The sequence below is a fragment of the Camelus dromedarius genome, chromosome 24, assembly GCF_036321535.1.
Source record: "Camelus dromedarius isolate mCamDro1 chromosome 24, mCamDro1.pat, whole genome shotgun sequence".
Classification (NCBI taxonomy): Eukaryota; Metazoa; Chordata; class Mammalia; order Artiodactyla; family Camelidae; genus Camelus; species Camelus dromedarius.
In genome coordinates, this window is record NC_087459.1 from 15,135,600 (window position 1) to 15,163,584 (window position 27,985).

Sequence of the window (27,985 nt, forward strand, 5' to 3'; positions counted from 1 at the left end):
CTCACAAGAGACGTCAGTGTTCCGCTCACCTGGTGGGCTCGACAGGCTTGCTCTGTCACTCTGAAACATCATCGTGCTTTTAAGTTACTTTGCGTTGCCAGTAAACTCAATTTTTTCTTCTCTTGAAGATTCCTGTTACTTTCTTAATGATTCATTCTAGATGTTTTAGGAAAAAATTAACTACAGACCAAACAAGGACCAGCTTCACTTGCTGTAATCTGAACCCACCTGGTGAACGGTCAGCCTTACGGCCATAAGGCTCCAGAGAAAAGTCCACACTGGAGGGTTTTATTAATGAAAAAAACCTCTTGCGGTTTATTAACAAAATTCACAGAAAAATCATTGTACATTTCTTTTTCTGCCAATGTCACTTGTTAAGTTACTATCATCTTTTATACACAGGGAAAAGGGGACATACTTTAAAATCTTTCTGATAAATATATCGCCACGCGGCAGCCGGCCTGGATGACGGTCTTCAGAACGGCGTATGCTGGAGCCTGTTAAAAACAACAATTAGCAAACAAAAGAAACACGGTCTGTGCTCACCTTCTGTTGTAAGACACAGGCCTGGCCGGGCAGGGCTGGGACTTCTCTGGGTAAGTAATGAGATCTAAGAAACAATTTATTTTAATTTAGAAAAAAAGCCAAACTATTCAAAAGATTGGGACACCTCTGCTACTGCCAGAACATTTGAACCACCTGGTTTCTGGTTTCTTACAGGAAAGGGGGCAGCAAGTGCTGGGGAGAGGTGGGAAGTGAGACCCCCAGGCCGGGGCAAGCTGAACGCTTGCTCTCTGCTGAGCAGCGTGCTGGTGCTTTCCTTGGCGGTCACACTGAAATCTACTTTTCTAAGAGCAGAAACCTTCTTGCCCCTCAACCTTCCAAATAAGGTGCCACTGCAAGCAAACAGGAGAGGGGGATCCCCACCAGTTCTGCATCGTGTTCCAGGCCTATGTCATGGTGCTCAAGCTCTTCGTCCCGAAACTTCCGTATCACCTGGTTAAATGAAAAGAAATCGAAGCAAGTCAGCCTTCCAACTCGCTGCTGTTCTGATTTATTTTGGAGGCTAAAGCCTCATATTTTCATTTAAGACACAGGGAGGCAAACCTTTCCTATAAAGGGCCAGAGAGTCAGTACTTCAAGCTCTTTGGGCTGCAAGATCCCTGTCACAATGACTCAACTCTGCCACTGTAGAGGGGAGAGCAGAGGGGTCACATAAATGGGCACAACTCTGTTCCAACAAAACTTTATTTACAGAAACAGGTGGTTGGCCAGTGGCCAGAGTTTACCAACCTCTGACTTAGGCTTAAAAAACCAAACAGTTCCCTTATTTGCTGTAGAACATTTCTGCGGACATCTATAAGTTCATTTGTTTAATCTGAAGGGTTTGTGCTTGTGCTCAGAATCTATCCATGACCCAGAAGTGAGGAGAACACAGGTCCGAACTGAGGAAACACAGATTCTAGTCCCAAGCACGTGAAGGACACACGGCTTTAGCTGCCTCAGTTCGCTTGTCTTTAAAATGAGGCGCTGCCCTAGATTTCTAAGATTATTCTGTAGCATTCTGTTTTGTTCCTCCTTCCAAACTGCGTACCTGCCCTTTCCCCTGTACCAGCCCCTTCCAGAGCACTGTCCAATACCTGAAGAAGCTCCTGGTATTTTTCAGGCTCCTCCTCCATCAGCGTCCTGATCTGGTTGTTGTAGTGATGTGCAATGGACTCCTCCACGGCCACGGTGCAGGCCATCGCGCCCGCCTTCCCCAGCAGGGCGGTTCCTGCACCTGGAATTGTCAGATTCGGGCGGTGAAGGACGGGACGGACCCCACTGGGGAGATGAGGTCATGTCAGGGCTTGTCGCCTCGGCACCATGGACCCTGGGGCTGGATAATTCCTTGTTGAGTGGGAATGTCCTGAACGTCAGGGGATGCTTAGCAGTGCCCCGGTCTCTGCCCGCACAGGTGCCAGTGGCACCCCCCGTTGGGACAACATCTAAAAATGTCTTTAGATGTTGCCAAGTGTCCTCAGGAGCAACTCACCACCCTTGAAAACCCGGGTCTGAGGTGGTGCCAGGTCACAGTGTTAAATGCACAAATCACATAGTAAGAATGCGCCTCCCTTTCCAACGCTCAAGGCAACCTTCTCATTACGGCAGAAGGGTCTTCCCTGGGGGGGAGGGGCCTTCATGATTTTATACCATTTACTCCTGTTTTTTAGGAGTGAGCAGATCCCAGGTTTAGAACCTTCATCAGGGAACATCGTCTGGCTACAAATGAATTACTCTAGCTTTTTTCCTCTCTGTGGGGTTTATTTCCACTGTGCCTTCTATTTATAAAAATACTGATTTTAAGGTTCTCTCTTAAGTAAATTTAAGCCAAAAAAAAGTCAGTCAATTTAACTTTAGAAAAGTATTAAGTAAATAAAAAGGCTACAAGAGGACACAGCAAGAGCTGTGGAAGTGGGTATTTAACGATTCAGTCCTCCCAGATGCCTAGGCTCACACACGCTCTCTGGACAGACACGTACCCAGCGCAAACCCCATCACGTTCCAAAAGGGCATCAGAACGGTCGGCCGCACCCTGAATGCAACCATCAACTCATTGAACTTTTTCAAGTGGTCCTTTTCTTGATCCCACATTTTCTGTAAGAAACACAAAAATAAAGACAGGTAAGCATGCCACAGAGGCCGCCTGCTATATACCAGGGGGGCCGCAGGCCCTGTCCAGGTGGGGTAAAGGAAGTGAAATGGAGACAATGATGAGAACTGCTATTTCCCTCACTCCCCTTGAGTCAATGAGGAGAAAACCTGAACATCAGACTATGGGTAAGAGAGTGACAACCAACCAAGAGAAGCCGCTGTTATCTCAATTCCAGAAAGTGGTGCCGTGAACCATGGTTCTTGCTAAAGTTCCTCGGACCCACAAGTGCCTATTAAAGGACAATGGTCCACATCTGTGAGAAATGACATGCTCAGCCCATTTCAAAATTAGGAGGGCAGAATATTACGTTTTATGTAAGACGGCTAGAAACGCATTTACATCAAAGAGAAAAGGGAGAATGGTAAGGAGAGCTGACACTTACAGAGCACACACAAGTGCCAACCACCATCACAGAGCTCTGCACAGGGGACTCATCTAATCCGCACAACTGCCTTGTGAAGGACACACTGTTACTACCCCCATTATACAGATGAAGACAGTGAGGCACAGAGAGGTTAAGTAACTTGTCCAAGGACTCAGAGCAGGCAATTTAACTTGTGCTGAGTGTCTATTGCAGGCCAGGCATGGTATTAGCTGCTCTGCATACACCAGTTCATTTATTCTTCACCAAGATCCAGTGAGGAAGGTGTTCTCAGCTCATTTTGCAGATATGCCAATGGAGACCCAGAGAGGTCAGTTGACTCCCCCAAAGTCACACAGGGAGAGGGTGGGAGAGGGCTGGAATGCAACCCTGGCTCTGTGTGATGACAAAGCCCAGGCCCATCCCTCTGCCTCTCAGTATAAAATATAAACTCTCTCTGCTGGGCTCCACTCAGGGCGGGGCCATGATGTCTCAGCAGCTGGTACTTTCACTTAACCCAAGGACTCGTAGTCCTGCCCGCCCCACCATGAGATTTTAATCATACAGATACACTGTCTGTCAGTATACCTACTAGACGTCTGTCTGTGCTTTATACAGAAAAAGAATAATATTTTCCTTTTCCCACACCCACTCCCATAACCAATTTACACTCTCTTGGGGTCAACAATACCTCCCTTGAGAATGCATGACCCAGTGGGATTCATCCCTTTACAGCCTCTGGATCCCCCCCTGCTCAGCAGGCCAGCCAGAGAGGGAAGAAGTGCCCACCTGAATGACCGGCCCGACGCTCGTCCGACCCAGGACGGCCATCTGCCCTGCATAGATGCGGTTCGCTCCATATTCACCCGCATGGTCCACCCGGATTATTCGGTCCACAGCTGCCCGGTTGATGTTGTCTAAGGTCATTCCTGAGCTGCAAAATCTGACACTGATTTTTCTTCCATAAGCTGCAACGGAAGTGTTTATTCTTCATTACTGTCAGGTAGGGCTGAGGTGTTTCCTTTTACAGACAGAAGACGCACCTTAGATCAAAGGTCACAAACAAGCCCTCCAGAGGTCGGCTGTGCCTGTTAGCACGTTCTGTTTACCCTGTGGTGTTTTTGTTCTGGCTTTTAAAGTGAATTAGTTACCAACACTTACAACACAGAAGATTCTACCTGAAGACCTGGACTTCTGGCTTCACTTTTAAGTGTATGACGCTCTGAAAACACTGAGCCTGTCTCCTCAGCGAGCAGTCAGTGTGGCAGCTGCTCTAGATGGACATGGTTCTCCGGGCCACCCACGCCTCCTGGTCGCCTTTTTGTTCCCAACCCTGGCTGCACAGAGCCCCTAGGGAGCTCTCAAATCCATGGATGCTCCTCCCCAGTCCTCTCTGGGAGACGGACACTGATGTTTTTAAAAATCTCTGCACATGAATCTTCTCCGCAGCCAAGGCTGAGAACCATAGATTTAAGTTCTCTTAAGACACTTATACCCATGGGCATCTGATTTTGAGACTTTAGCCTTAGAGTTTAGGTTTCTTCTCATTATGGTACTTAATTTAACTGAACTCTTTTTGCCTTCAAAATGTAAATTCTTCAGGACAGATTAGACTTTGTCTTTTAAAGAAATCTTCAAACAGTAATACCTTGACTGTATTCTCCAGGCCTTGAGAAGTGTTTCAATGCTCTTTCGTATGACTACCATGTGTTTAATAGATCTTTTCCTTTAGGCTAACTTCAACACCCAGAAAATGTGTGGGAAGTTTCATTTTGGGTACTTCTGTAGTTTTTTCATTAAAAAACTTGAGGGCTTTGGACATAAGGTATTGGGCTAGGCCTGATGAAATCTTGGGTGGTTCTGCACCTGAACTTCTCAGGCAGGTAGGATTTTAAATGCCTCACTCTAAACAAAGGAGCATAGACCCTGGAGTCCGAAGCATGGTGACCCAGCTTTGAGCTGGTCTTCCACACAATCTGCTTCATCTCACTGAGCATATTTGACTTAAAGAACTGGATGGAGTCCAAGTTCTGTCAGGTGCCACTCAGATCTATGGCATCTGACAGTGGGTCGCTGTGGTCTGTGGCCATGTTTTTATATGGAGAACAATTTGAAACATTTGACAAAGTCAAGGTAGCCTGTCCCATGTTTTTACCTCCAAGTCCAAGGAGGTGCTGCCACCAGTCTAGCCTACTTGCAGGAAGATGAGGCGCAGAAATTAAAATAAGAAATGATGAGATGACTCTATTTCTCAAAATAATCTTGTTTGCTTGTTCTTTGATTTTTTTCACTCCCACCCAAAAACATGTTAATAGGAAAGAACTTTAAAGACAACCCAATACCCACTTTTAAGACACGATTTACTGAGAAATCACAAGGGGCCGAGTGCACAGGATGAAGATGAGTTCAAACACTCAGCTGACTTCTGGTGGGTAGAATTATATTTCTATTAAAAACATCCTTGACTTTTCCCTAGCACTGCACTACTTTTCCAGATTCAGGCACCTAAAAGATGCTTTTTGGGGGTGTGTGGAGGGTTGGGTATCATAATATTTGCCATTTCTCTTTCCACAATCTCTGCAAGGTGTCTTTAAAAAGTGCGGGATGGACCACAGAAAGCACACAGAGCTAGAGTCAGAAAATACGCGTCCTGTCTCTAACACAGACCTTACATAAATCAGAATTGCCATTTCTTACATACAAAATTGGGAATAATCAGGTTATTCCCTTTTTGAGGGGAAACACACAATAATAAAAATCTTTCTATGGAGTTATGAAGATAAAAGGAGATATAGGAAGCAAAGTAACTTTATGGATGAAAAAGAATGATTCTTAATCTGCTTTGCTCATTGGCTCAACAAAGAAGCATTAAAATTCATGTTCAACAATCCTCTGAATTTTACCCTGCATTGTCACACTTATAAAAAATTGAGAAATAATAACATAAAATTGAGGCCCAGTGCTAGAAGCTCTCACATTTTATATTTGTTTTTCCAAAATGTGAAACACATATCTATGGTGGTATCTAGGAGATTTCAAGTGGTATATGGGAAGTTCATGGCTATGAACACACGCTAAATAACACCCATATTATTTAGTACGAGTTATTCTCTTTTAAATTCTCTTCCAATCCTTTTGGTTGCATCAAGGAGATTGTTTCAGTTTATAGCTGACATATATCAAATACCTTCCTAACACCTGCTAATCTACCTCTCTTACCAGAAAGGAAGATGGTCTTGGGTTCAAGCCTTGGTAGGCAGCAGTATTTAGTACAATAACTTTTTGTTTTTAGCGTATTTATTTTTTATGATCACTCTATTTGGGATATGCAATGCTGGTTTTTCTGTTTACCATAAGAATCTAGTTTCTGTGAAATTAATTTTAAGAATGGAACACGTTTAAGGAAAAAAAAGTTTAATTAAAAATGCAAATGTTATTGCTATAAAGCAAAAATCCTGAAGGTGGTACACGAATGATTTAACTTTGAGAAAAGGACTTCACAATTTTCGGAGGCAGCTCAAATGAAACGAGGAAAGGAGGAGCCAAGATCAAAGCCCAAGTCTCCCCACTCCAAATTGGATGCTCCTTCCACTACCCTGGTGCGTCTCAAACTTGCTAACGCATACGAAACATTTGAATCATTCGAAAGGGTTGTTAAAATACTGATTCAGTGACCCAGTAGGTCAGGGAAGGGACCTGAGAACCTGCATTTCTAACAGGTTCCAAGGGGTAGGGGGAGGCCGACGCAGCCCGTCTTAGGACTACACTTTGCGGGACAAGGCCCTGAGAGGTTACAGGGACACTCCTAGGACACGGAACTTTCAAGGTCGCCAGCTGTCCTCGACCCGGAACGCCGACCACACCTGCAGCGACGTCACGGCACAGGTGTGCAATTGTGATTCCCCAACGCGCCAACGGGGAAGCTGCACCCCAGAGCCTCCCTGCCAAAAATCACGCCCCTCCCACCCCGCCCCGCCCCGCCGCCAGCACCCGCGTTTCCAGTTGCGCAGTCCTGCTCCGTCGCAACCCAGTGACGTAGTAAACGTCTCTCCCGTGACATCTCCGACCCAAGCCTCAGGCGAGAAGTCCCCGACTCGCCCGCCCAGCGCGGGCCCGCAGTCGCGCGCCCCCTTTACCTGAGAGGGGCCGCGGGCCACCCACGCGCAGCCGCCGCAGGGAGCGAGCCGCCGTCGCCCCGGCGTAGCTCATCGCCGCGACTACAGGGCAACCGTTCCCTGAACGGAGGGGGCCAAACGTGCCCTTGGCGCGGACTGATGACGCACAGCCTACGTAAGACGGATTCGGTCCGCCCTTGCATCAGTGGACACGCCCCTAGACTGCGTTTCCATTCGATTGGTTGGAAACATCAGGTGAAACGATTCTATTGAATGCGATCACTAGCAATCACTCAGGAGCGCGACGGTAAGGTTGCCATGGAGATGAGAATGCTAAATTGCTCTGTGAAAGATCCCCAAAGGGTAAAAATTACTTAAATTATTTGTTGGCATAGTCATCGTATTTTTGCTTTACCAGCAGGGGAGATTTTCCTCTACTTGTAGCCTACAGCCACTTTAAAACAGTAATTACATTCTGAAATTAAATTCATATGGTCAGTAGTGGTATCTTTAGGTATTGGGGTTGACAGACGACTTTAAATTTCTTCCTATTCCTTTTCTCTATTTTTAGGTTTTCTACAGAGAACATTGATTATTATTTCCACTTTACTGTTGGTGTGAGTGTATATTGGTGCAAATTGGTTTCTTGAGAGGTGGGGTGGGGAGGTTTAGCAACATATTTCATACTTTTAATTTAAAGTCTATATCCAATCTGTCAGTGTAGATTCATCAGTTGTAACAAATGTGCCACTCTGGTGGGGGATGTTAATAGGGGACGCTGTGCATGTGTCGGGGCAGGGAGTACATAGGAAATCTCTGTACTTTCCTCAGTTTTGCTGTGAACCTTAAACTGCTCTACAAAAATAAAAGTCTCAAGAAAGAAAATTTTGTTTACCTTTAAAAGAATGCATATCCACTGATACAGAAATCCTACTTTCGGGAACCTATGGAACAGAAGTAATTTTTCCAATGTGTGATGTATGTTTCTGAGGGCAAAAAGTTAAAGGTGCGTATCTGAAAGGATATATAACAAAACGTTTAATAATGGTAACTTCAGAGGGTTGGAGTTGTGAGAAAGGGGCCTTCATTTTTCTACCTTACACCCTTGGATTCTGTGTATCTTTTATCCAAGTTGCTATAAAACATTTAAGATACACTACTACTGTAAAATAAATGAAGTTGCTAATTGTTTTCAAATTACATTAACATACAATAATTTAAAATTATGATCAACTGTTATGTAACTTTTTAAACCCAAATACTTAGTGAAAGTGAGGGTGATGTAACATTCTCATGTAAAGCTCTTGAGTGTAAATCTGGCTCTCAAAAGCCCTAAAATGTTCTAAACCTTGGCTGTAATCCCACATCTAGGTCTCTAAGAAGAAAAAAATGTTGACAAAGATTTATGGATGTCCCAGTTACTATCAGGAACATCTGGAAACAAAATGTTAAGCAGCAAGGGGATGTTAAAAAAATTAAGATTTGTGTGATGTTATATTACGTAGACCATTGAAATGCTTATAAAGAATTTTGGATAAAGTGAGAAAACACTTATGAAAAAGAAACGAGAATGTCAATCTTTTTTTCTTTCTCTTCATCTTCTTTCCCTCAGTCTGTACTTTCTACCTTAAAAAGAATTTTGCTAAGATTAACAGTGGATGTCCATAAATGTTTCTTATACTTGACTTTTACTTTTTTTCTCTATAGTTTTCAATGTTCTCTGTATTTTCTATAATAAGCAAGTATTTTTGTAGTGAGAAAACAAAATTTCATAAAGAAAAGGCTTACTATTCCTAATTCAATCCTCAAAGATATAAGTGAATGTATTATTTCCCATTTTAAAGATAAGGGAACTTAATCGCAGCAAGGTGAAGTCACTTGTACAAAATTACACAATTAAGCAAGGAGCAAAGCCATTTCATGTCCCAAGCATATCCCATGCATTGGAAAGAAAATACACCAAAAGGAATTTACTAATAAAACCCTACCCTATATAAAGAAGATAACATTTAGAAGTTCTGTCTTCCTAGGGATCAGACCTTGCAGTGCCATCCTGGCAAAATTAATTCCTTTTCTTCTCCAATACTTACAAAATGGGTTTCTGCAATCAGGTATATAGCTGCAGGAATTTACTCTGATAAGATTTAATGCAAACTAATGACTCATGTAACTGGTTTCTTGTCTTTGCTGGGATGAGAATATTCTGTGATTTCAAGAATGTGCAAGGCTGCCTTGATAAAGAACAGGAGCCTGGAGCTGAATGGGTCAGAACAGAGAATAGAGCAATGTCTGCATGGACTTTTAACATTCTAGCTCCCCGTGTTTGTAATGGGAAAGGGGTGGGCCAGGGGAGTGGCTGAAAACAAAGTAAGTATCTAGCAGTGGGTGAATGATTATGGAAGTAAACACTGATACAACAGAATGCTATGTAGTCAGTAAAAAGAACGAGTAGCTACTTACATGGAAAGATCTTCCAAATGTTACTGAGAAAAAAAGAAGCTCAGAAATAAATACATCCATATCACACATATAACTACAGATAACATATCTGCTTGAATATGTATTATAACTTTCTGGGAGAATAAAATAAACCTCATTAGCAGTGGTTCCCCCTGAGGGTGGGATGGGGGGGGTACCTGAAATAACTTTATGTCTTTTTAAGTTTAAAGCACATGCAATACACCCCTCCTTGGTTTCAAAAGAGCCAAGGAGTCTTAAAAACACTCATTTTGATGATCTTGTATATAATTAAACACATCTTTCTCCTCTCTGATTCTAGGAAAGGGCAAAGAGCAACTTTACAAACTGTTGTAGTTTTCCATGATCACTTGATTGCTGACGAGAAACCTCCAAGAATTCAAATATACATAATCACATTTTAAAACCTTCAAGACACAGTTTAATCAGTAGTTTTAATGCACATTTGTTAGAGAGAGCTGCACTTTAACAATTATACAGACATCACCTGCAGTTATTAAAGTTATCAAAATATATAAAAACATTCAAGTAAGAAGTATGCAAATTAGCAGCATTTAACTAAAATGAATATATTAACATATTTCAGTATAATAAGGAAAGAAAACAGCTTCTTACACACTGACACTGACACACACACATACAGAGAAAACCTAACTGTCCTCAGAAGCATGGAGAAGACAAGAATGTTATGCATATAAATTGTTGGCAAAAACGCCAACAATCAGAATTTTTAAAAACTGAGGATGGAATGAACTTTTGTTTGCTCAAAACTTCATGATACTAGTTATAACTAGACTTACAAATTCATAAAGCTCAAGGCAGGAAAAGCTTGAAAAGCTCATCAGTTTCACAGATATAAAAATATCCCGTGTTAATGCTAACTTTGTGGGAGCAAAAAGATGGTCTGGCAAAGGGACAAGGCACAAGTATACAGAAATGTGTCAGCTATGGTAAACCTGTGCTAAGCTTTGCTCCTCAGAGCAAGGAATCAATCATTTCTGAGTAGTTGGGGGGGCGGTGAGAAATACTCTTCCCAGCAGCAGCTTTCTAAAACCTGCACCCACTTTTAAATTCCAGGCTACTCCCAGGGAAGGTTTAGAGCCTGAAAAACAAAGGAAAACACTGGAAGGAAGGCACAAACGGTCCCTTACAAAACTACAGTACTTTGAACAAGAGTCTCAAGGTATTAAAATGACAACCGATTACATTAAACCATAATCTAGGCTTATATTAAAAGGTTTAAAGTGACCAATTTCAGGTAAGCTTAGATGACGTATTTCTTGCATATGGTTTTTATGGTAACGGAAATATTAAGAGATACTCTGCATATTTTGTAAAAGAAAATTAAAAAATTTTAAGCACAAGAAAGCAAACAATAGCCCTTAAAATACGAATATGTGCATTTAAGATGTCAGCAGTCAGTCTAGTTCGGTAAACTTGCACAGGACGGTCCAATGCTGCCGCCCACATGCCAAAACACTTCTGTGCATAGACTCACAGCTCAAATACTCAGCAGCCCTTTCCAGCCTGGCTCTGAAATGTGAAGTGTCATTCAGAAACCTCAGTGCAGGAAGGGAGACAGCGTTTGGAAGACCGAGAGACAGACTTGGCTTCTTGATGGCACAGGGCCCTCTGCCAAGTCTCCAGACTCAGGACTAGAAGTTGAACAGAAGGCTTGGGATTATCCAGGCTCTTAAAGGCAGCTTCCCTCTGAGTAGCAAGGCAGGAACAAAATGCCCCAGAAGCTACGAAATCCAGGCTGCCACCCCGCAGCAGGTCCCCTCCTTCTAAGGCTTAATCCAGGGCACTTCAGATCCTTGCTCATTCAAGTGGCAGGAAGGGCTTTTTGCTCTCATATAAAATGACTCTCATATTCCATGTTACCACGTAGCTGAAATTACATAACCATCCTCTCCATGCTCCCACCATCTGTTTCAAACATCACGATTCAAGGATTTCTCTTCATTTAAAACAATCAGGTCTCCATATTAAGTCTACAGAACCGTTCAAAAGAGTCACTACTTTTTAAGGAACACTTCCCGGCCTTTGAACCCAGAATCTGGTTCGAAAGAATTAACCCAGGCTCATGGAGAGATAATGTCTACAGTTAACTTGAAAAGACAGTACCAATAAGCTTATAAAATTACAAAAGCTCTCTCCTCAGTTTTGGTTGTAAAAGCTTCAAGGGCTTCTTAAGTCAGTGTGCTGGTCGAGCTGTCCCTGAGCTGCTGGGCCACAGGCAAAGACATGGCACTGAACCCGCTTTTCTAAGTCCCTAAGCCCTAAACAGGGGCTGGGTCATGTACACACGGCCACCGCAGCTGCACACGTATGGAACCACTCTCAGGAAAGGCCCAAGCTTCAGAAAAATGTATTAAAAAAAAAATCTCTGCTAAAATCCCAGGTGGGCTTTGTTGGCTGGCAGGTCACCAGGGCAGCTTGTAAGCCACACACAGCAGCGTCTTCCTGTCAGTCTAGCCGGTTCCGCATATCCCTCTGGGCTTCTGTTAGTTTCTGGATCAGATAACGCTTGTCACGACTTTCCTAAAAGCAGAGAGACATTCAAGGGCACATTCAATATCTTTGGAAACAAATATTATTGTGACCTAAGAAATCACCTGTCAGGCTCGGGGCCAAGGGTCCTCACCACTGGACGGCTGCAATGGCCTCCAAACTGCCTCTTTCACTCTTTTCCGCTCCACAGCCCCTTGTCCACAAAGCAGCCAATCATCTTTAAAAAGTGAACACCGGCCTTTTCTTATAATCCTCCAGTGGCCTTCTATCACACTCAGAATTAAACCCAAACTTCTTACCAGAGCCCTCAGGCTATGCTGTGACCCTCCCTGGGATTCCAGCAGCATCTGGTCTCTCCTGATCATCCTCCACCCTCCAGCCACATCTCGCTGACTCCTCCTCCCAAGACCTCCCATAATCGGCTCCTTCTCATTGTTCAAGTCTCAGCTCCACTGTCACCTTCTCAAAGAGGCTTTCCACGCCACCATCTACAGCAGCGGAGGCCCACCCGTCACTCTGCCTGCCTGGTTTGTATGGTCTTCGTAGCAGTGACTGCAGTCGGAATTTCTTTTTCTCTAACCACTGAACAGTCTTGTCTCCCCTCTTCACCTCTGTACCCCAGCACAGAATAAGGATATATACACATCGCGGGGTGGACGTGTCCGAACACGAATGGAGCCAGAGGAGACCCAGCCTGAAGGCAGAGTTTTGGCGGGTGGTGATGAGAGCACTCCACCTCTCCCTGCGATGAGCATCACACTCACTGCGGTGTCCTGGGTCAACGTCCCCAGCTGCGCCCAGCGCTTCCTTACCAAGGACAGCTGCTCGCGGAGCTGCAGGACCACCCGCTTGTGTGCTCCGGCCAGCGCGATGAAGTAAAACATAACGAGGCTGCAACACAAAGCGAGAGGTCACTAGGGGGTGGACCATCTGAAGGCCTCTGGAAAACCATCTGACACATTTTGCTTGGAACAGTTTCACTTCTGTTAGAAAAAAAGGAAAAGCAAGCCCTCATCCCTCCCAAGCGGAGGGCATCCAAAACAGCCAGAGGGGTGGTTATCTGGCAGCGGCAACAGACACTGATTCGTGCCTTGCTTCCCGGGTTACGATTAAAAGCTGCTGCTGTTCCTTGGCACACACAGCATGATGGGAGACAGGAGGACACAGACAGAAAGTCAGCTCGGCATGGATGATCACTGTGGAAACCCTCTCGCCTCAGTTTCTACATCTATAAAATGGGGATTATATAGTAAAAGCCAGTGATAACAAGCCTAAAGATACTACAATTTTGCATAACAGCAATTGGCCCCTGTCTTCTGTGTAGCCCTAGACCTCACATGGGGGCGGCTTAAGTTATCTTTGGGAGGAGGGGCAAGTGGCATGGAGGGCAATCCCCCAAGAAAACAGCAGGCGGCCTCATCCCTGAAGGGGAGGCAGTGGCCTGTCAAATCTCCCCAGAAAGGGCTGAGGAAAGGAGGGCCACTGGAATCAAGTGATATCACTTGTTAATTTCTGGAAGTCCCCATGGCCAAGGACAAGAATGACCACCCCCAAAGATGTGGAAGGCAGATCAGGAAATCACCAGCAGATGGCGCTAGCCAAACCACAGCTTAAGGAGAACCCATTACGATGGAGCAGCTGGATCCTGGGATCCTCAGAATTCCTGGCTAGCTGGCAGTATCAAAGGTATCTTGCCTTTAACAAATGAATTTTTTGGCCCCCTCCTTGCATTACGGGGGGGTTTTCTGTAATAACATCTACATCATAGAATAACTGAGTTAATACCTGTAAGCTACAATCAATTCCAGTTGTCTGTGGCGGTTCTATTCTGTTCTACAATCTCCAGGAACACTGAATCAGCAAGTTCTGAACCAGTGCCCCTGGGGAAATACAGAGTAGGTTCCTTCGCACCTCTGGTCACATTTTTGTCAACTCATCAATACTTTGTTTTTTATGTTTCTTGAGAAAGGTTATCAGTACATAACCTTGTTCCTGTTTAAAGACACCTTATTTAACGTCATTGAACTCACAGCCAAGAGCACCATAATGTGTGACTGAGGGAAGCTTATCTAATTAACACACATATTTTATTCATAAATGACATCCCAGCCTCTTACACTAATGAACACTAGGCAGCATTGAGCTCTACATGTGGGGGCCACTTTAAACAGTGAAATCACTAACCAAAAGCACAAAATGCAAGAAACCTGGAACTAAATGGATCACAAAAAAGACACCTCTTTACAGTCTGAGCTGAAACAAGAAGGCAGAGTGTCATTTTGTCTCCCCTCCACCCTCTAAGCTGGAGATGTACATGCTATGATCTGAATGTGTGTGTTCCCCCAGATTCATATGTTGAAATCCTAACCCCAAGGTGATGGTTTAGCAGGTGGAGCCTTTGGGAGGTAATTAGGTCATGAGGGTGGAGCCCTCACAAATGGGATTAGTGCCCTTATGAAAGGGACTCTGGAGAGCACCCTAGCCCCTCCTGCCAAACGAGGATACAAGAAATCTATAAACCAGAGGAGGGTCTTCACCCAACCATGCTGGGATCTCATTCTTGGACGTCCAGCCCCCAGAACCATGAGAAATAAATTTCTGTTGTTTTTAAGACACAGGGTCTGTGATATTTTGTTATAGCAGCCCAAATAGACTGAGACATTGTACTCAGGCAACTCACATTTTCCGCTACTCTGTGTATGTCCACAAATAACCACAAAAAAAACACTGCTAGTATTCATTTTTGGAGTTCCAAAAATATTTTAGCTAATAGACCCATTTGTGATATAGAAAAAAAGAGGAATCCATGAATAATGAGAATGGGCTATAATTAGAACAACACCCATTACAAAGTAAGCCCTCAACACACATGTGTGATCAGAATTATTTTAACACTCAGAATGAATCACTGCAGCAAAGACCCTTATCACCCCTGTTTACAACACTTCTCATTCACTGAGCCTTCACTAAGGGCCAAGTCCTCTGCTAAGCACTTTACAGACATCACCATGTTTCCTTCTTCCCAGAGCCCTATGAAGTATGTGCCATTCTTATTCCCATATTCCAGGTGAGGAAACTGAGGCTCAGAGAGGGTATATGATGACCTGAGGCCACACAGCTTATGAGTGGCAGAGCCAGGGTCCGAGTGTGTGCTTCTAGTCTGATGCTCTTCTCTCTGCCCAGCAATCAGTTCCCTTTCCAAAGAGCAACTAATTTTGTGAACAATCAGTAAGATTAATAGGCAACATTTATGGGTTAGACTTTATAAGTCAGGCATCTGGCTAAGCGCCTGACCTGTGGGACCTCCCTGGACCTGCTCAATGACCCTTTGAAAGAATTACTATTATTACGACATTTCAAAGATGGCAAATTGAGGTTCAGAGAGGTCCGGCACCATATCAAGGGTAGCAGGGGAGCCCCATTTCCCAGTCAAAGAGGAGCCCACCAGGCGCAGGGAAAATACTCGCAGGGTCCGGGTGGTTCTCACTCACCAGATGATCATGAAGAAAGGCACCGCGAAGGCTTCCGACGTGACGCCATAGACCAGGGACTGCAGCGAGCTGGGAAAGGTGCCCACCGTGTTGGGGACCACCTCCCAGGTGGTGTTGAAGTTGGTGAACGGCCCACAGGCTTTGGAGGAAGGGATGCTGCCAGGACACAGAGCAAGGGGCTCAGGGCCAGGCCTGCAGCACAGGCTGAGGCCCTCCTCTGCCCGCCCAGAAAGCTTTGTTAACAAGTCAAGACTTGGGGGAGAGGGCATAGCTCAGTGGTAGAGCACATGCTTAGCATGCACGAGGTCCTCTGTTCAACCCCTAGCACCTCCACTAAAACAAAAGAAAAGGGGGGGGCCAGCTAGGAAGGCCTGACTTCATGGGCCTTCTGGAATATTCCAGTCACATACTTACCCTAAAATCTCGAGCCTCTAGACCTGATTTCTAGTTTATAGGAAATTGGAGTAAAACTTGAAAGATCCTCATTTTAAAAATAAACCTATAAAAGACTATTCTGGGACAACTGGAGAAATTTGAAAATGGCACGAATATGACATTGGTATTAATTTTCTCAGGTGTGATAACATTATCGCGGACACCCAAAAAGGAGAATGTCCTTATTTTTCGAAACTCCACAGCCAAGTATTTAGGAGTGAAGGGTCACAGCGCCAACAACTCAATTTCAAATAGTTCATCACGCACACAAAATGCATGCATAGAAAGAGAAAATAAATGCAGGAGAATTTAACCACTGGGGCATCCAGGTAAAGGGTATGTAAGTTTTCATTGCTGCTATTTTTTTCAACTTTCTATAGATTTGAAGTTTTTCAAAATAAAAATAGGGGGAAAAAACCTAATTATCATGGAAAAAAATTAAATGAAGGCTTACGAAGAATTGCCTCCATTCACATCACAAAGTTCTGTGTAGGAAATTTTCCACTGCAGCCCTATTTTTAGGGATAAAAATAGATTCCTGGAAACAACCTAAATATTGTTTAAGGAAATAGATGAACAATTGATGATCCATTCTTACAATGGAATATTCGAGAACCACTGAGAGGGAGACACATAGACATGACTGTCTCCCAGAGAAAAACTAAGTAGTTTGTTAGGAAATAGGACTGGAAAGTGAATTTCCACCATATGTTCTTTTGAACTTGTTGAATTTTGTGCCATGTGTGAAAGTATTATTTTTTTAAAAAAATCAAAGCTAAAAAATATTTTAAAAGAACAAGAGTTCTGTATGTGCTGGCCTGGAAAAGGGTACAATACAAAGTTAAGTGAAAAAAAAATCAGGCTGCCAAACAGGATTATTCCATATGTGTTTTTTTAAAAAAATACATTTTTCATAGTAAATTTCTGGAAGTCCTCATAAAACGTAAACAGTAGTTACCTCTCAGAGTAGGACTAAGAGGTGAGGATGGGGAGCATTCTTTTCTCTTTAATTTGTACCCTTTTCTGTACTGTTTGAATTTTTAAATATATATATTACTATTACAATAAAATATATATAGACTCAGATTTGTTTAAAAAATAATAAAATCTGAGAGATGAATTCACAGTTCCAGGCTTTTAATGTAAAGATGAAGAAATGGAATTTCATGAGACTCCAAGTCAGGAGTTAGACTGGGCCAACTCTAGCCCTACTGCCTGCTTTTTGTAAATGCAGCCTCCCGGGAACACAGGCACGCCTGTTAGTGTATATATCATCTCTGGCTGCTTTCCTGATACAACAGGAGAGCTGAACACTTGTTACAGACACCATATGGCCCGCAAAGCCTAAATTATTTACACTTTCCAGCCTCTGGTATAAACAGTTATAAGACAGAGGAGTGGAATCCCTGGGGTTAGAACCCTCAGCTTCTCATCCTCAGTCCTGAGCATTTCTGCTCTTTCCAAATTCTGCCTGACACTACGTCCCCTGTGCCGTGTCTGAATCGTCTTATGTCCCCAGCACCCAGCCCAGTGCTTGGCACCCAGAGGACACTCCAAGTCTTCTCAATAACCATGTACTCCCTTCATAATCAGAAACAAAGAATCCAAAAGGGGACTAGAAAAGAGGTCCTAGGAAAAGCGGGCTGGGTAGGAGAGATCTAACCGACACTCCCAAGAACAATGGCAACCCTGCACGCCCAAGTTCAGAAGTGCACCAAGACATTCCCGCGTCCAGAGGGAGATTCTGAAACAAAAGTGAGCCTGGCTAAGCCGGAAGTGACTTACTGACCTCTGTGGGTGGGGCACCCAGAGGAAAGCCAGTGAAGAATGCAATGAAGCCTTTAACATAAAAGAGGGACACGTCAAGAAGCAAGGAAATGTTCTAGAAAACAAAGTTGCATTTACCGTGCCATGCTGATGGTCAGAGGGATTATCGCCAAACACAGCCCAATCAGCAACACCAACAGGAAGAAGAAATTAGAATTGGACGCTCTGAACTGCCTGGGGGAGGGTCTGCAGGTATAAAGAAGACTTATCTAAGGGGAGAGGAAGAAAGAGGAAAAATTAAAGTGTGCAGCTCTCTTGAGGATAAATGAGGGCATTCATGCATTACAGTGTAAGTTGGCATAACCTTACTGGAAGGGTCGTCAGCAAAAGAGACCAAAATGAAAAAATGGGCCCAAACACACGTAGATGGATATTTACTGCTACAGTTGTTGATAACTGGGAATAACTGAAAGCAACCTAAGTAGCTACTGACGGAGTTCCTTAAGGGTTAAAGAGCATCCATACAGTGGAACCACGGAGCCCTCAGGAAAAATGAGAGAGCTTTACCTCCTCCACGGCTCTGTGAAATGAAAAGGGTAGCTTTCAAAGCTCTGTACTGTATGACCTCATTGAAGGTTTTTTGGAAGTATTTTTTAAACATTTTACTGTAAATTTCTTTTTTTTTCCAGCTTTATTGACGTATAGTTGGCAAAACTGTAAGACATTTAGAGTGTACAGTGGGATGATGTGAAAGGATGTGAAAAGTATTTATTCTCTGTACAGGTTCAATATGTATTAAATGGCAAAGAAAAAGTTCCTGTGAGCTGTCTTGCATACACCAAAATGGGAGCTACTTTGAATTTTTACAAGCATATGTATTTTTCCTATATATTAAAAATATTTCCATTTTATTTTTTTCAAAGGTTGTGTGTTTGTTTTGCTTTTTTGAGGAGGGTAATTAGGTTTATTTATTTATTTAATGGAGGTACTGGGGATTGAACCCAGGATCTCGTGCATGCTAAGCATGCGCTTTACCAATGAACTATATCCTCCCTCCCTGTAAATATTTCCATTGAGGGAAAAAAGACTTAAAGGAAATATCAAGTGGGGAGGGGAGAGCGGTATGGTGACAGGCATACAGTTTCTCCTGAATATTCTAGAAAGCTGCATCACTGGGAAGGGGCATCAAGCTTGAGTGACTTCAGCAGCAGCCAGAACATCTTGTCAGCTGGAGGGCACCGAGTACTAGGGACACTTGGTGTCTTGTCTTGTTGTCTGCGGGCAGCTGGCCAGTCAGGTCTAGGGTGTTGGAACTCAGTCCAGTGCCCGCGACCCATTCCATTACCCCCACACTGTCCTTACTATGCTGCATGCTGGGAGACCACTGTCTAACCAGTATTTTCTGGAAAAAGAAAATCTTTCTATGAGCTTTCTCACCTCCATCTCTCCTTTGGTGACTTCAGCCAACTGAAGTTTCCAACAAAAGCATTGGAACATTCTTCAAAGGCTGAAACATCCGGGTACAAAGTATCACCCAATTCAAGGCCCTGCTTACTGGGTTTAGAGCTTAGGCTCTGGAGTGAGGTAAACCTGGGTTCAAATCCCTGGAGTCATTTATAAGCTGTGTGACCTTGGACCAGTTACTTAACTTCTCTGAACTTCAGTTTCCTAGTTTATAAAATATGGTTAATAACAGTACCTACTTCAAAGGGTGTAAACATTACATGATAATCCATGTAAACTGTTCATAGTGTGGGGGCACACAGTGTTGTTATCATCTGTTATTATTATTGTTATGATTATTAATACTATTATTACTTCCATTTCAGAATCCTCAGGGCTTGGCATAATAGGTGATCAATAACCGCTGGGAAAAAAAATTGTTGGGCTTATTAACAGAGGTACTTCTGCAAGAAGGGATGGAATACCTCTATGTATTGTTTAAAAGTTTAATAGTGGGCAAATAGTGCCTTTATAATAAAGAAAAAAGAAGGTCAGTTAATAAGCCCAGATAACTTAGGCATCTGCAGGGCTACTTCACCCACGAAGCATTTAGTTCAGGTGCCACTCCTAGGGCCTGGGAGCTGTTTGAGAAGCTACACAAATAATTGAAACCTGAAAACAAAGTCACCAGCTCCAAAATCCAAACAGAAAATTACAAAATTTTAATTAATAAACCTTTTGTTAAACATCACCAAAATGAATCACTGTCAACTGATCGATCAACTGCAACTCAACTCGTAAGACAGTTATGTATACAAACATTTAAATCAGAGGAGCAAAACAATTCTTAACAAAATTCTCAAAATGACAAACGTGAAAATCCATTCAAAGTCTTTTTTCTAGAATAAAAATATACGTCAAATAAGGGATGCAGTTTTCATACACCTGATAGGATGTGGGTGGGCTCCAAGCGTATGTGCGCCAGTTATCCTGCAAGATCAAGGATGGTCTGGGTTATCAACCCCTCATCCCCATCTCTCCTTACCTCTTTCACGTAAAAGATGATAATGAACTTCAAGGTTGCAATCGCAGGAAGAAGGGGTGAGAAAAAAGCTCCAATCCAGCAAATGGTTTGCCCGTAAACGATCCCCAGAACGTTATCAGGAATGGCAAACTCCTGCTGTCCCCAGCACTGAAACAGCTTCCAAGAGGAGCAGTAGGTCACCAGGATCCTGGAAACAAACGGGACAATTTCTCACCTGGGTTACCAGTGTCCGCCAAGGCCACAGAGCCACATCCACAAAGTCAGGGCCATTTCCATACATTCTTCTCATGGAAACTAGTCAGTCATATGTCTATAAGATGCAGAATATAGTGAACTCTGGAATCATTAAGACCAGAGTCTCAGATCTACAGTTTCCCAGACAAATAAAGTTAGACAAGGGTCGTTTTTCTCATCTGGAATGCAAGGGGATTATAACACAACCTACTTCATCGGGTTGGGTGACAATACTGATGTGGGCAGTCTCTGTACACTGGCTTGCCACTCAATCCAAAAAGTATTGTGCTATTGTGTATCCACACAGAAAAGGGCTTATGAGGACCCTACCACCCTGCAAGCCACTTCCTGTAATCCTAAAGCTTCCTACAGAAACCCTAGGACCAGAGGCCTCAGATAAACACACAACTGTTGACTGTAGCATCACCACATATTAGCAACATTACCGAAAACAACCCAAATGCCCATCAGGAGGGGATGCATCGACAGAGGATAAGCCGTGGATACAGTGGAATATTATACAGTCCTTAAAATGACTGAGGAAAATCCATGTGTCTGACATGGAAAGTTGTTCATGGTATTTTGTTTGTAAGGGGGAAAGAAAGCAAGCTGCAGACCAGTGTGGATGTACTGTGATCCCACTTACAAGGGAAAAAAGGACATTTCCAGTGAGACTGTGTTTACTTATACATGTATTTATGCAAGTATATGTTTTTATTTGTAAGGGCTGCTGGATCTAACCCAAAGCGTTATAGGTGGCCACCTGTAAGGAGTGGGCTGGGACTAGGGAATTAGGGATAAGATACAAAATAGAACTCACTATTCTCCAGATTTCTATATTTATTTAAATTCTAAATATTTTTAAAAAAATTTCAGCATGCACACATTCATGTCAGTAATTTTTAGAAAGGATAGTTTTTTTTTTTTAATATTTACTTTTAAGGGCTTTCTGGACCTCTGGCATATGCCTGGAGAATTTGTACATGTGGGTAAAAAAGTGATTAAATGAACAGAAATTTACTTAAGGCTCAAGGAGATGCTGAGAAAAAAATTTTTTTTTAAACAACAGCATAATAATGATAATCATGATGGAGACAGTTAATGCTAATCATGACGGTGAGATTTCTGTGGCATGAATTGTTCTTAGTACTTTTACCTGCATTTTGTCATTTAATCCTCACGACAGTACTATGAGGTGGGCATTGCTACTATCCCATTTCACAGGTTGGGAAAGAGGCACAGAGCCTAACTAACTTGCCCAGGGCCACATGACTAGGAAGTGGCAATGCCGGGACTTGAACCCAGATCGGAAAATGTGGTGTCCGCTGCAGCCTGGAGGGTCTCCACTCACAGGGCCTGTGGCTGTGCTAAGGGCAAGAAGTCACCCAACACGAGCCTCATGGAAAGCAGCACCATTTCTGCTCTTCATGCCGCCTTTCAATGGGGCACATATGGACTAGGCGGTGATGACCTGTCTGAAGGTCACCAATGGTTGTCAGAGGTTTCCAGGGAGGGTGGAATCATCCAGCACTTTGTGAAGAGCAGCTGTGATGGGAGCCTGCGGTGGGGATGAGGAAGGGGTGATCAGGATGGGGGGTACCCCTCACACTTACTTTCTAGGAAAATCCACAAAAAGTGTCACAGCCAAGATGATGATGAGGTCAAAGATCATCAGCTTGTACATTTCCTGCCCAACTTGGGTCTCCCAGCACTGAAACCACAGAGAGAAATGAGCCTGACTTGGAGGAGAGAAAGCCAGGTTTCCCCAACGCTCTTTCCAGCCCCAAATCCTGCTGCCCCCGGAGGCCATCAGCCAGCATGCCTCTGAGCCCCAGCACAGACGTTGGGTTTCAAGCCCTTAGAAGCGCCTGGTGTGCCAGACTCTGCCACACAGCAAGAAAGTGCACCAGTGGGATTCCAACCCTTGGCTGCAAGGGCAATTCTCTCGACCTTGATGCCATTACCCCAAAATGACCCACCTAGCAAGACGCTTTTATCCCCGCAGCCTCACCGGGTAGAGTTTCTGGTTGTAGCCACAGAGCTCACACGAGTAGTTGTCACAGGATGTAATCTTGGAGCCCAGGGTGAACACCAGCACACAAATGGTGGCCAGCCGCATAAAGACACACCTGCAGGAAAGACAGAGGAGGGAGGGTGAGAAGAGGAGGGTTCAGGATGGGCTGGCCCCCTGGGATGGGGCTGGGGCCCAGACATGCTGCCTTTCTCAAGAGCAAGCCCATAAGTGGGCACAGAGTTTCTGTTGGGGTGATGAGCAAGTTCTGGAAATGGACAGTGGTGATGGTGGCACAGCAATGAGGATGTACCAATGCCACTGACTGTACACTTGAAAGTGGCTAAGATGGCAAATTCCATGATATATATATATATTTACTGCAAATTTTTTAAATGGCAGAGAGAAAAGAAAAAAACAGATCAGAAAGCTGGGAACTCCTGAACCCATGATGATATAACTACACTCAGAACCTATATATTCCTGGAAAGAACTGAATCTTCCAAGTATCAGCTTTGAGAGATGTCTGGTATATACTGAAAAGTGAAAAAAAAAAAATACATTGCAGAGTTTCAGGTAGATACACTCCTACTTTTAAAAGCAAACAAAACGTGTGAAAATTGGCATGAACAACAGGAACCGTGCAGGTGAGGGCTGAGGGAGAAAACAGATTGCAGAGAAGGTGCTAATTTTTTTTCTTAAAGATGTTTTTCCTGCTGTTTGGTTTGTAAACAAAAAATGAAATAGAAACATTAAAAAGTGTGTGGGTGGTGGGGGAGCAAACCCACACCATCCACTCATTCCTCACTACTCAGCAGGTTCCTGACACCTGTGCCTCCTGATGTGTGCGAGTACCCAGCACCACCAGGGGGCTTCCCACAACCAAAAACTGAAGCGGAATCTAATACAAAGTCTGAATCTACAGTCGTTTACAGTGACAAGGGGGCACAGAAAAACAAAAGACACCATGAAAAGACAATGAACTGAATGTAAAATAGAGAACATTCTATGACTCAAATGCCTCAGATTTCTCCCACAAGTCACTAGCATAACACAAGGGAGTGTGGGGATTCTTAAAAGAATAAAAGAGATTTAAGAGACATAATTCAACACAGCATGTGGCCTCTGTTTGAATCCTGGTTTGAACAAACCAATCGTAGAAAGCCTTCTGCAACTCCATCAGGGGACTGACTTAATTTGATGAGGTGTGATAATGGTTATGATTAAAAAAAAAAAAAAAGCTCTTGGAAGGAAAGTGAAAGCTCAGTGGTAGAGCGTGTGCTAAGCATGCACAAATTCCTAGGTTCAATCTCCAGTACCTTCAGTTAAAAAAAAAAATTCCTTGTCACTTAGAGATATACTTGTGTTTACAGGTGAAATGGCACATGGCCTGAGATTTGAAATAATCCAGTAGGGTGGGGGAAACACATAGAAGCCAAGACTAACAAAATGCTGGTAAATAGTTGAAACTAAATGATGGGCACACATGGGGGTTTAGCAGATCGTCCTGTCTGAAAATTTCCAAAATAAAAAGATTTTTTAAAAAAAGATGCAAATGCCATCTGAGGCATCTGAGCAGCAGAAAGAAATCACTCTAGGAGGTTCACACAGTCCCCACCTGGTCCTCCTTAACTCACGTGTATTACTCCCCAGGCCCGGCTTTACACCTGTCATTTCTTTATTTTTTATTTTTATGAAAACTGAGTATTTATTTAGTATGAGAACAAATTGTAAAAAGTCACCTGCAGCACACGGTCAGGGACTGGGCCACATTTCCTCGGAACTCACCTGAGCCAAAGCCTCAGGTTCCTACTGCAAGTCCCCACTGGAACTCTCCTCCCACGGCCCACTCGTGGAGGTAGTGGGGTGGAACTGTGGTGGGGTGAAGCCACCCTTTGGCAGTGGCAGACGAATACCTTGTTGGATGACAAACACTCTACTGAGTAGGAAAATTCTAAGATATTTTCCATGCAACTCCCAGAGTTGTCCCATAGGACTGAGCCCCAGTTGCAACTGGGCCCCAAATAACATGCCCTTTTCCAGCTGCCTTCCCTTCTCTCTCTCACTTCCTCAGTTCCCTGCTGGTATACACTTGTCCTTTCTAACATCTTCAGAGAAACACCTCCTTCACGGGCCCCACCCTACGCCCTCAGCTGTCAATGTGCTAATACAGGAACCAAAAATATACCACTGCTGAGTGGACACTCAAGTCAAAGAGAGCTCATTGCATGAGCAAACTCTGATTCATTCATGGAGGCTGCCTGGAGGCTGAAGAGGATTCTTGGCTCAGCAGGAAAAGGTGCCACAGTTCATTAGCAATGTCTGCCACAGGCAGGGGAGGGGTCAAGTCGCGACCTGCTTGGCAAGTCTAGGCATTACCTAAGGATTGTCAGCCGGATCTCAAATCCTGGAGAATAATCCTCATAGTGGATAATCTTGGCAAAGATCGTTGGGGTGATAAAATTGGCCAGCGTGATCACAACAGAAGGCAGGTACAGTATCAGGAGGTTCTCTCCAAAAACCATCCTGTCAATTTCCTAGAAAAATAACAAAACCGGTCAGGAGTATAGTAGGTTGCATCACAAATGAAGTGCCCTTAAAAGAACTCAGTTATGAGGGGGAAGGTGTAGCTCAGTGGTAGAGTGCCTGCCTAGCATGCACGAAGTCCTGGGTTTGATCCCCAGTACCTCCATTAAAAAAGATACATGAATTAAAGAACCCACTTACCTCCCCTCCCAAAAAGCAACAAACTCAATTATATACCAGGGAGGGTACAGCTCAGTGGTAGAGCGCATGCCTAGCATGTGCAAGGTCCTGGGTTCAATCCTCAGCACCTCCATTAATAAATAAATAAAAATCTAATTATCCCCCTCCCAAATAAATACAATTACATTAAAAAAATTTTTAAAAAGAACTCTACTATACATATGTCAAGTCATTATGCTGGATACTTAACACTTATACAATATTGTATGTCAATTTTATCTCAATAAAACTAGAAGGGGAAAAAAGAACTATACATATTTAAAGCAAACAAAGCACTTCATTCAACACGGCGCATAAAAATAAGCCATCTCCTTCCTTGGGTGTTCAAACAGAGGAGCCATGATCTAGTACCACACTGGAAGAAAAATGAGCTCTATTTATTACAGGGAAGTATAAAAAATCCATGCATTCTGTATCAATGGGCAATTTAAAGCATTTTCAAGGCTGTAGCACTAATTGACTTGGAATAGCCATTCTTTCCTTCTTTCCTAATAATAGACTAGTTAGTCACATCATATACATCTGGTGTAAAACTAAATTTTCCTGGCCTCCCTTGTAGCTAGGTACAGCCGTCTGACTAAATTCTGGCCAAAGGGATGCAAGAGGAAGTTTTAAGTGCAACCTCCAAGTCATGCCCTTGAAGGAAGGGGTGTGCCCTCACCACCTCCTTCCCACTGGATACAATGTGAACATAGTGAGCTATCCCGCACCATACAGAAGGCAGCCACGTCCTAGGGATGGCAGAGCTACAAGATGGAAGGAACCTGGGCCCCTGATGACTGATTTCACAAAGCAGAGCCACTTGGATTTTTAAAACCACGGTTATTTCAGGTAAACCAAGGCCCCAGCTAGTAAGCAGTGCAGTTGCAGATTAAATCCAGGCATTCCAGCCTGGATTTCAATGTTGTCAATTCCAGGAGGAGTCGGTATCCCAAACACTCTATTTTAGATGGGTTTTTTTTTCTATTAAAGGTGGAAATTAGTCACTCTGATTTTAAGTTCTCTGTCCTATCAGCCAAACTTATATCCCCATATGTAAAATAGAATGATGACAGTATCTTGTCTCAGAGGTTTGCAATACACTTAGCATACATAAAGTCCAACCGGAGTGAAAGTTAAATTGACCTTCACGGAGCGCTTACTTTTTTCATGTGTTCTTGTGAGAATATAGTTGCTCTATAGATTGCATAAAAGCATGCCGCTAAAACGGCCAGCACAATGCAGTTCAAAACCAGCCGCAAAGAGTAAATCCGTATCGTTTCTTCTGAGGTCCTTTCTGCTATTTTCTGCCGTATTCTTTCTTCCTCCAGATCTGCCTGAGAACCAAAGAAAACTCACTTGTGAGCACTCGGATGAAGGGATATTCGGGGCTGGAAACTGACTCATCGTCATCCCCTCCCTCTCCATCTTTAAACTTTCCTTAAATATTCATCTCCCCCAAGATACCTTCTCAGATCAAGCCCAACTAGTTTCCATGTCTACTGCAGGCCTGAGTCAGGGCAGGATCTCCCATTTAAGGCTGCAATTAGGCTTTGTAATAAATGTGAAAACAGAACTAGAACCTACTCATAACATTACTCATATGAAGTATGTGCATTTCTTTGAACAAATGATGCATTTGATTTGATTCCTTCCATCTCACTTTATTAAGCTTTTGATACAATCGCCTCCTCCTCTTTTTATGGGCAGGTTTGATCGAGATGCTTTTTGCATGGAAAAGAATATGAAAACGAGTACATGCATGTATATGGATGACTGAAACATTACGCTGCACATGAGAAGTTGACGCAACATGGTAAACTGACTAGACTTCAATTAAAAGAAAAGATGCTAGTTATTACTCCTTTTCTCCTTATTAATTTGGAAATCCTACTTTTTCATGTTCTGTCCACTCCACCTTGCATCATAGCATCCCCTCTTAGTCCTGTTTCTCCTGATTTAAGTGATGTTTATAACAGGTTCTCATCAGGTAGAGAAATAACAGGATAAGGTGTCGGCAGGGGGAAGCCACCACCTCTCTTCCTGGCCCCAGTTCACCAGCTCCACTGTTTGGGCCTAAGGTAATCAGCCCCAGGAAGCCATTCTCTGCAAAGAGCTCTTGACAACTCCACAGGGGAAATGGGCTAAGCATGGGGCGGGGGACACGGCCTGGTTCCTCTGCAAGCTGCAACCCCTGCCTCCCGCTGAGGGAGATCCCGCGGCACTCACCCGGAGCTCGTAGCGCAGGCTGCTGTGCTTCAGCTCCGCCATGCTGCGGTTGGTGATGCAGAAGTCCCAGCCGGCAAAGATCTTGTTGCAGTAACTCTGGAAGTGTTCCTCGCTCCGGATCAGGTTGATTTTGAACCCTTCCACCGACCTGACCCCAAAACACGATTGGCCTTCTTATAAGAACAACAACAAAATACAGGCCCATGGTTTGGCTTTGTCTAAAATAAAAGTTACACATGGCTGCATCTTCCACCCATTTTGACATGCATGGTCAAGTTTTGAACAGCTCTAAATATGTGGCAGCTAACCAGGCATCTCATTGCTGACAACCGTCTCCTTTCATCCATTCAGTGGCTTCTTTCACAGCTGGAATAAAATCCAAAGTCTTTTAACACAGCCTAAGAGGCCCCATATGACCATGC

The 27,985-nt window shown here is 43.6% G+C and overlaps 2 protein-coding genes across 3 annotated transcripts in view; both read right to left on the reverse strand.

Annotated features, from left to right (window-relative positions):
- Positions 1-286: 286 nt before the first annotated feature.
- COQ7 (coenzyme Q7, hydroxylase) lies at positions 287-7,327 on the reverse strand. Its single transcript, XM_031433142.2, has 6 exons — positions 7,193-7,327; positions 3,846-4,024; positions 2,523-2,637; positions 1,641-1,780; positions 928-996; positions 287-497 (listed from the first exon to the last, which is right to left on the reverse strand). Exons 1-6 carry the CDS (start codon positions 7,263-7,265, stop codon positions 420-422), a joined length of 654 nt encoding a protein of 217 aa, XP_031289002.2. The 5' UTR covers positions 7,266-7,327; the 3' UTR covers positions 287-419.
- Positions 7,328-9,927: 2,600 nt separating this feature from the next.
- TMC7 (transmembrane channel like 7) overlaps positions 9,928-27,985 on the reverse strand; it is a 48,523-nt gene continuing 30,465 nt past the window's right edge. For both annotated transcript variants that reach the window (XM_031433135.2, XM_031433134.2), the window contains exons 7-16: positions 27,564-27,711; positions 26,498-26,671; positions 24,969-25,126; positions 22,590-22,707; positions 22,192-22,289; positions 20,345-20,531; positions 17,995-18,125; positions 15,655-15,810; positions 12,976-13,054; positions 9,928-12,193 (exon numbers count right to left, since the gene is read on the reverse strand). In XM_031433135.2, coding sequence (XP_031288995.2) covers positions 12,119-12,193; positions 12,976-13,054; positions 15,655-15,810; positions 17,995-18,125; positions 20,345-20,531; positions 22,192-22,289; positions 22,590-22,707; positions 24,969-25,126; positions 26,498-26,671; positions 27,564-27,711 — 1,324 coding nt within the window. In that variant the 3' untranslated portion in view covers positions 9,928-12,118. The remainder of the gene's footprint in view (positions 12,194-12,975; positions 13,055-15,654; positions 15,811-17,994; positions 18,126-20,344; positions 20,532-22,191; positions 22,290-22,589; positions 22,708-24,968; positions 25,127-26,497; positions 26,672-27,563; positions 27,712-27,985) is intronic.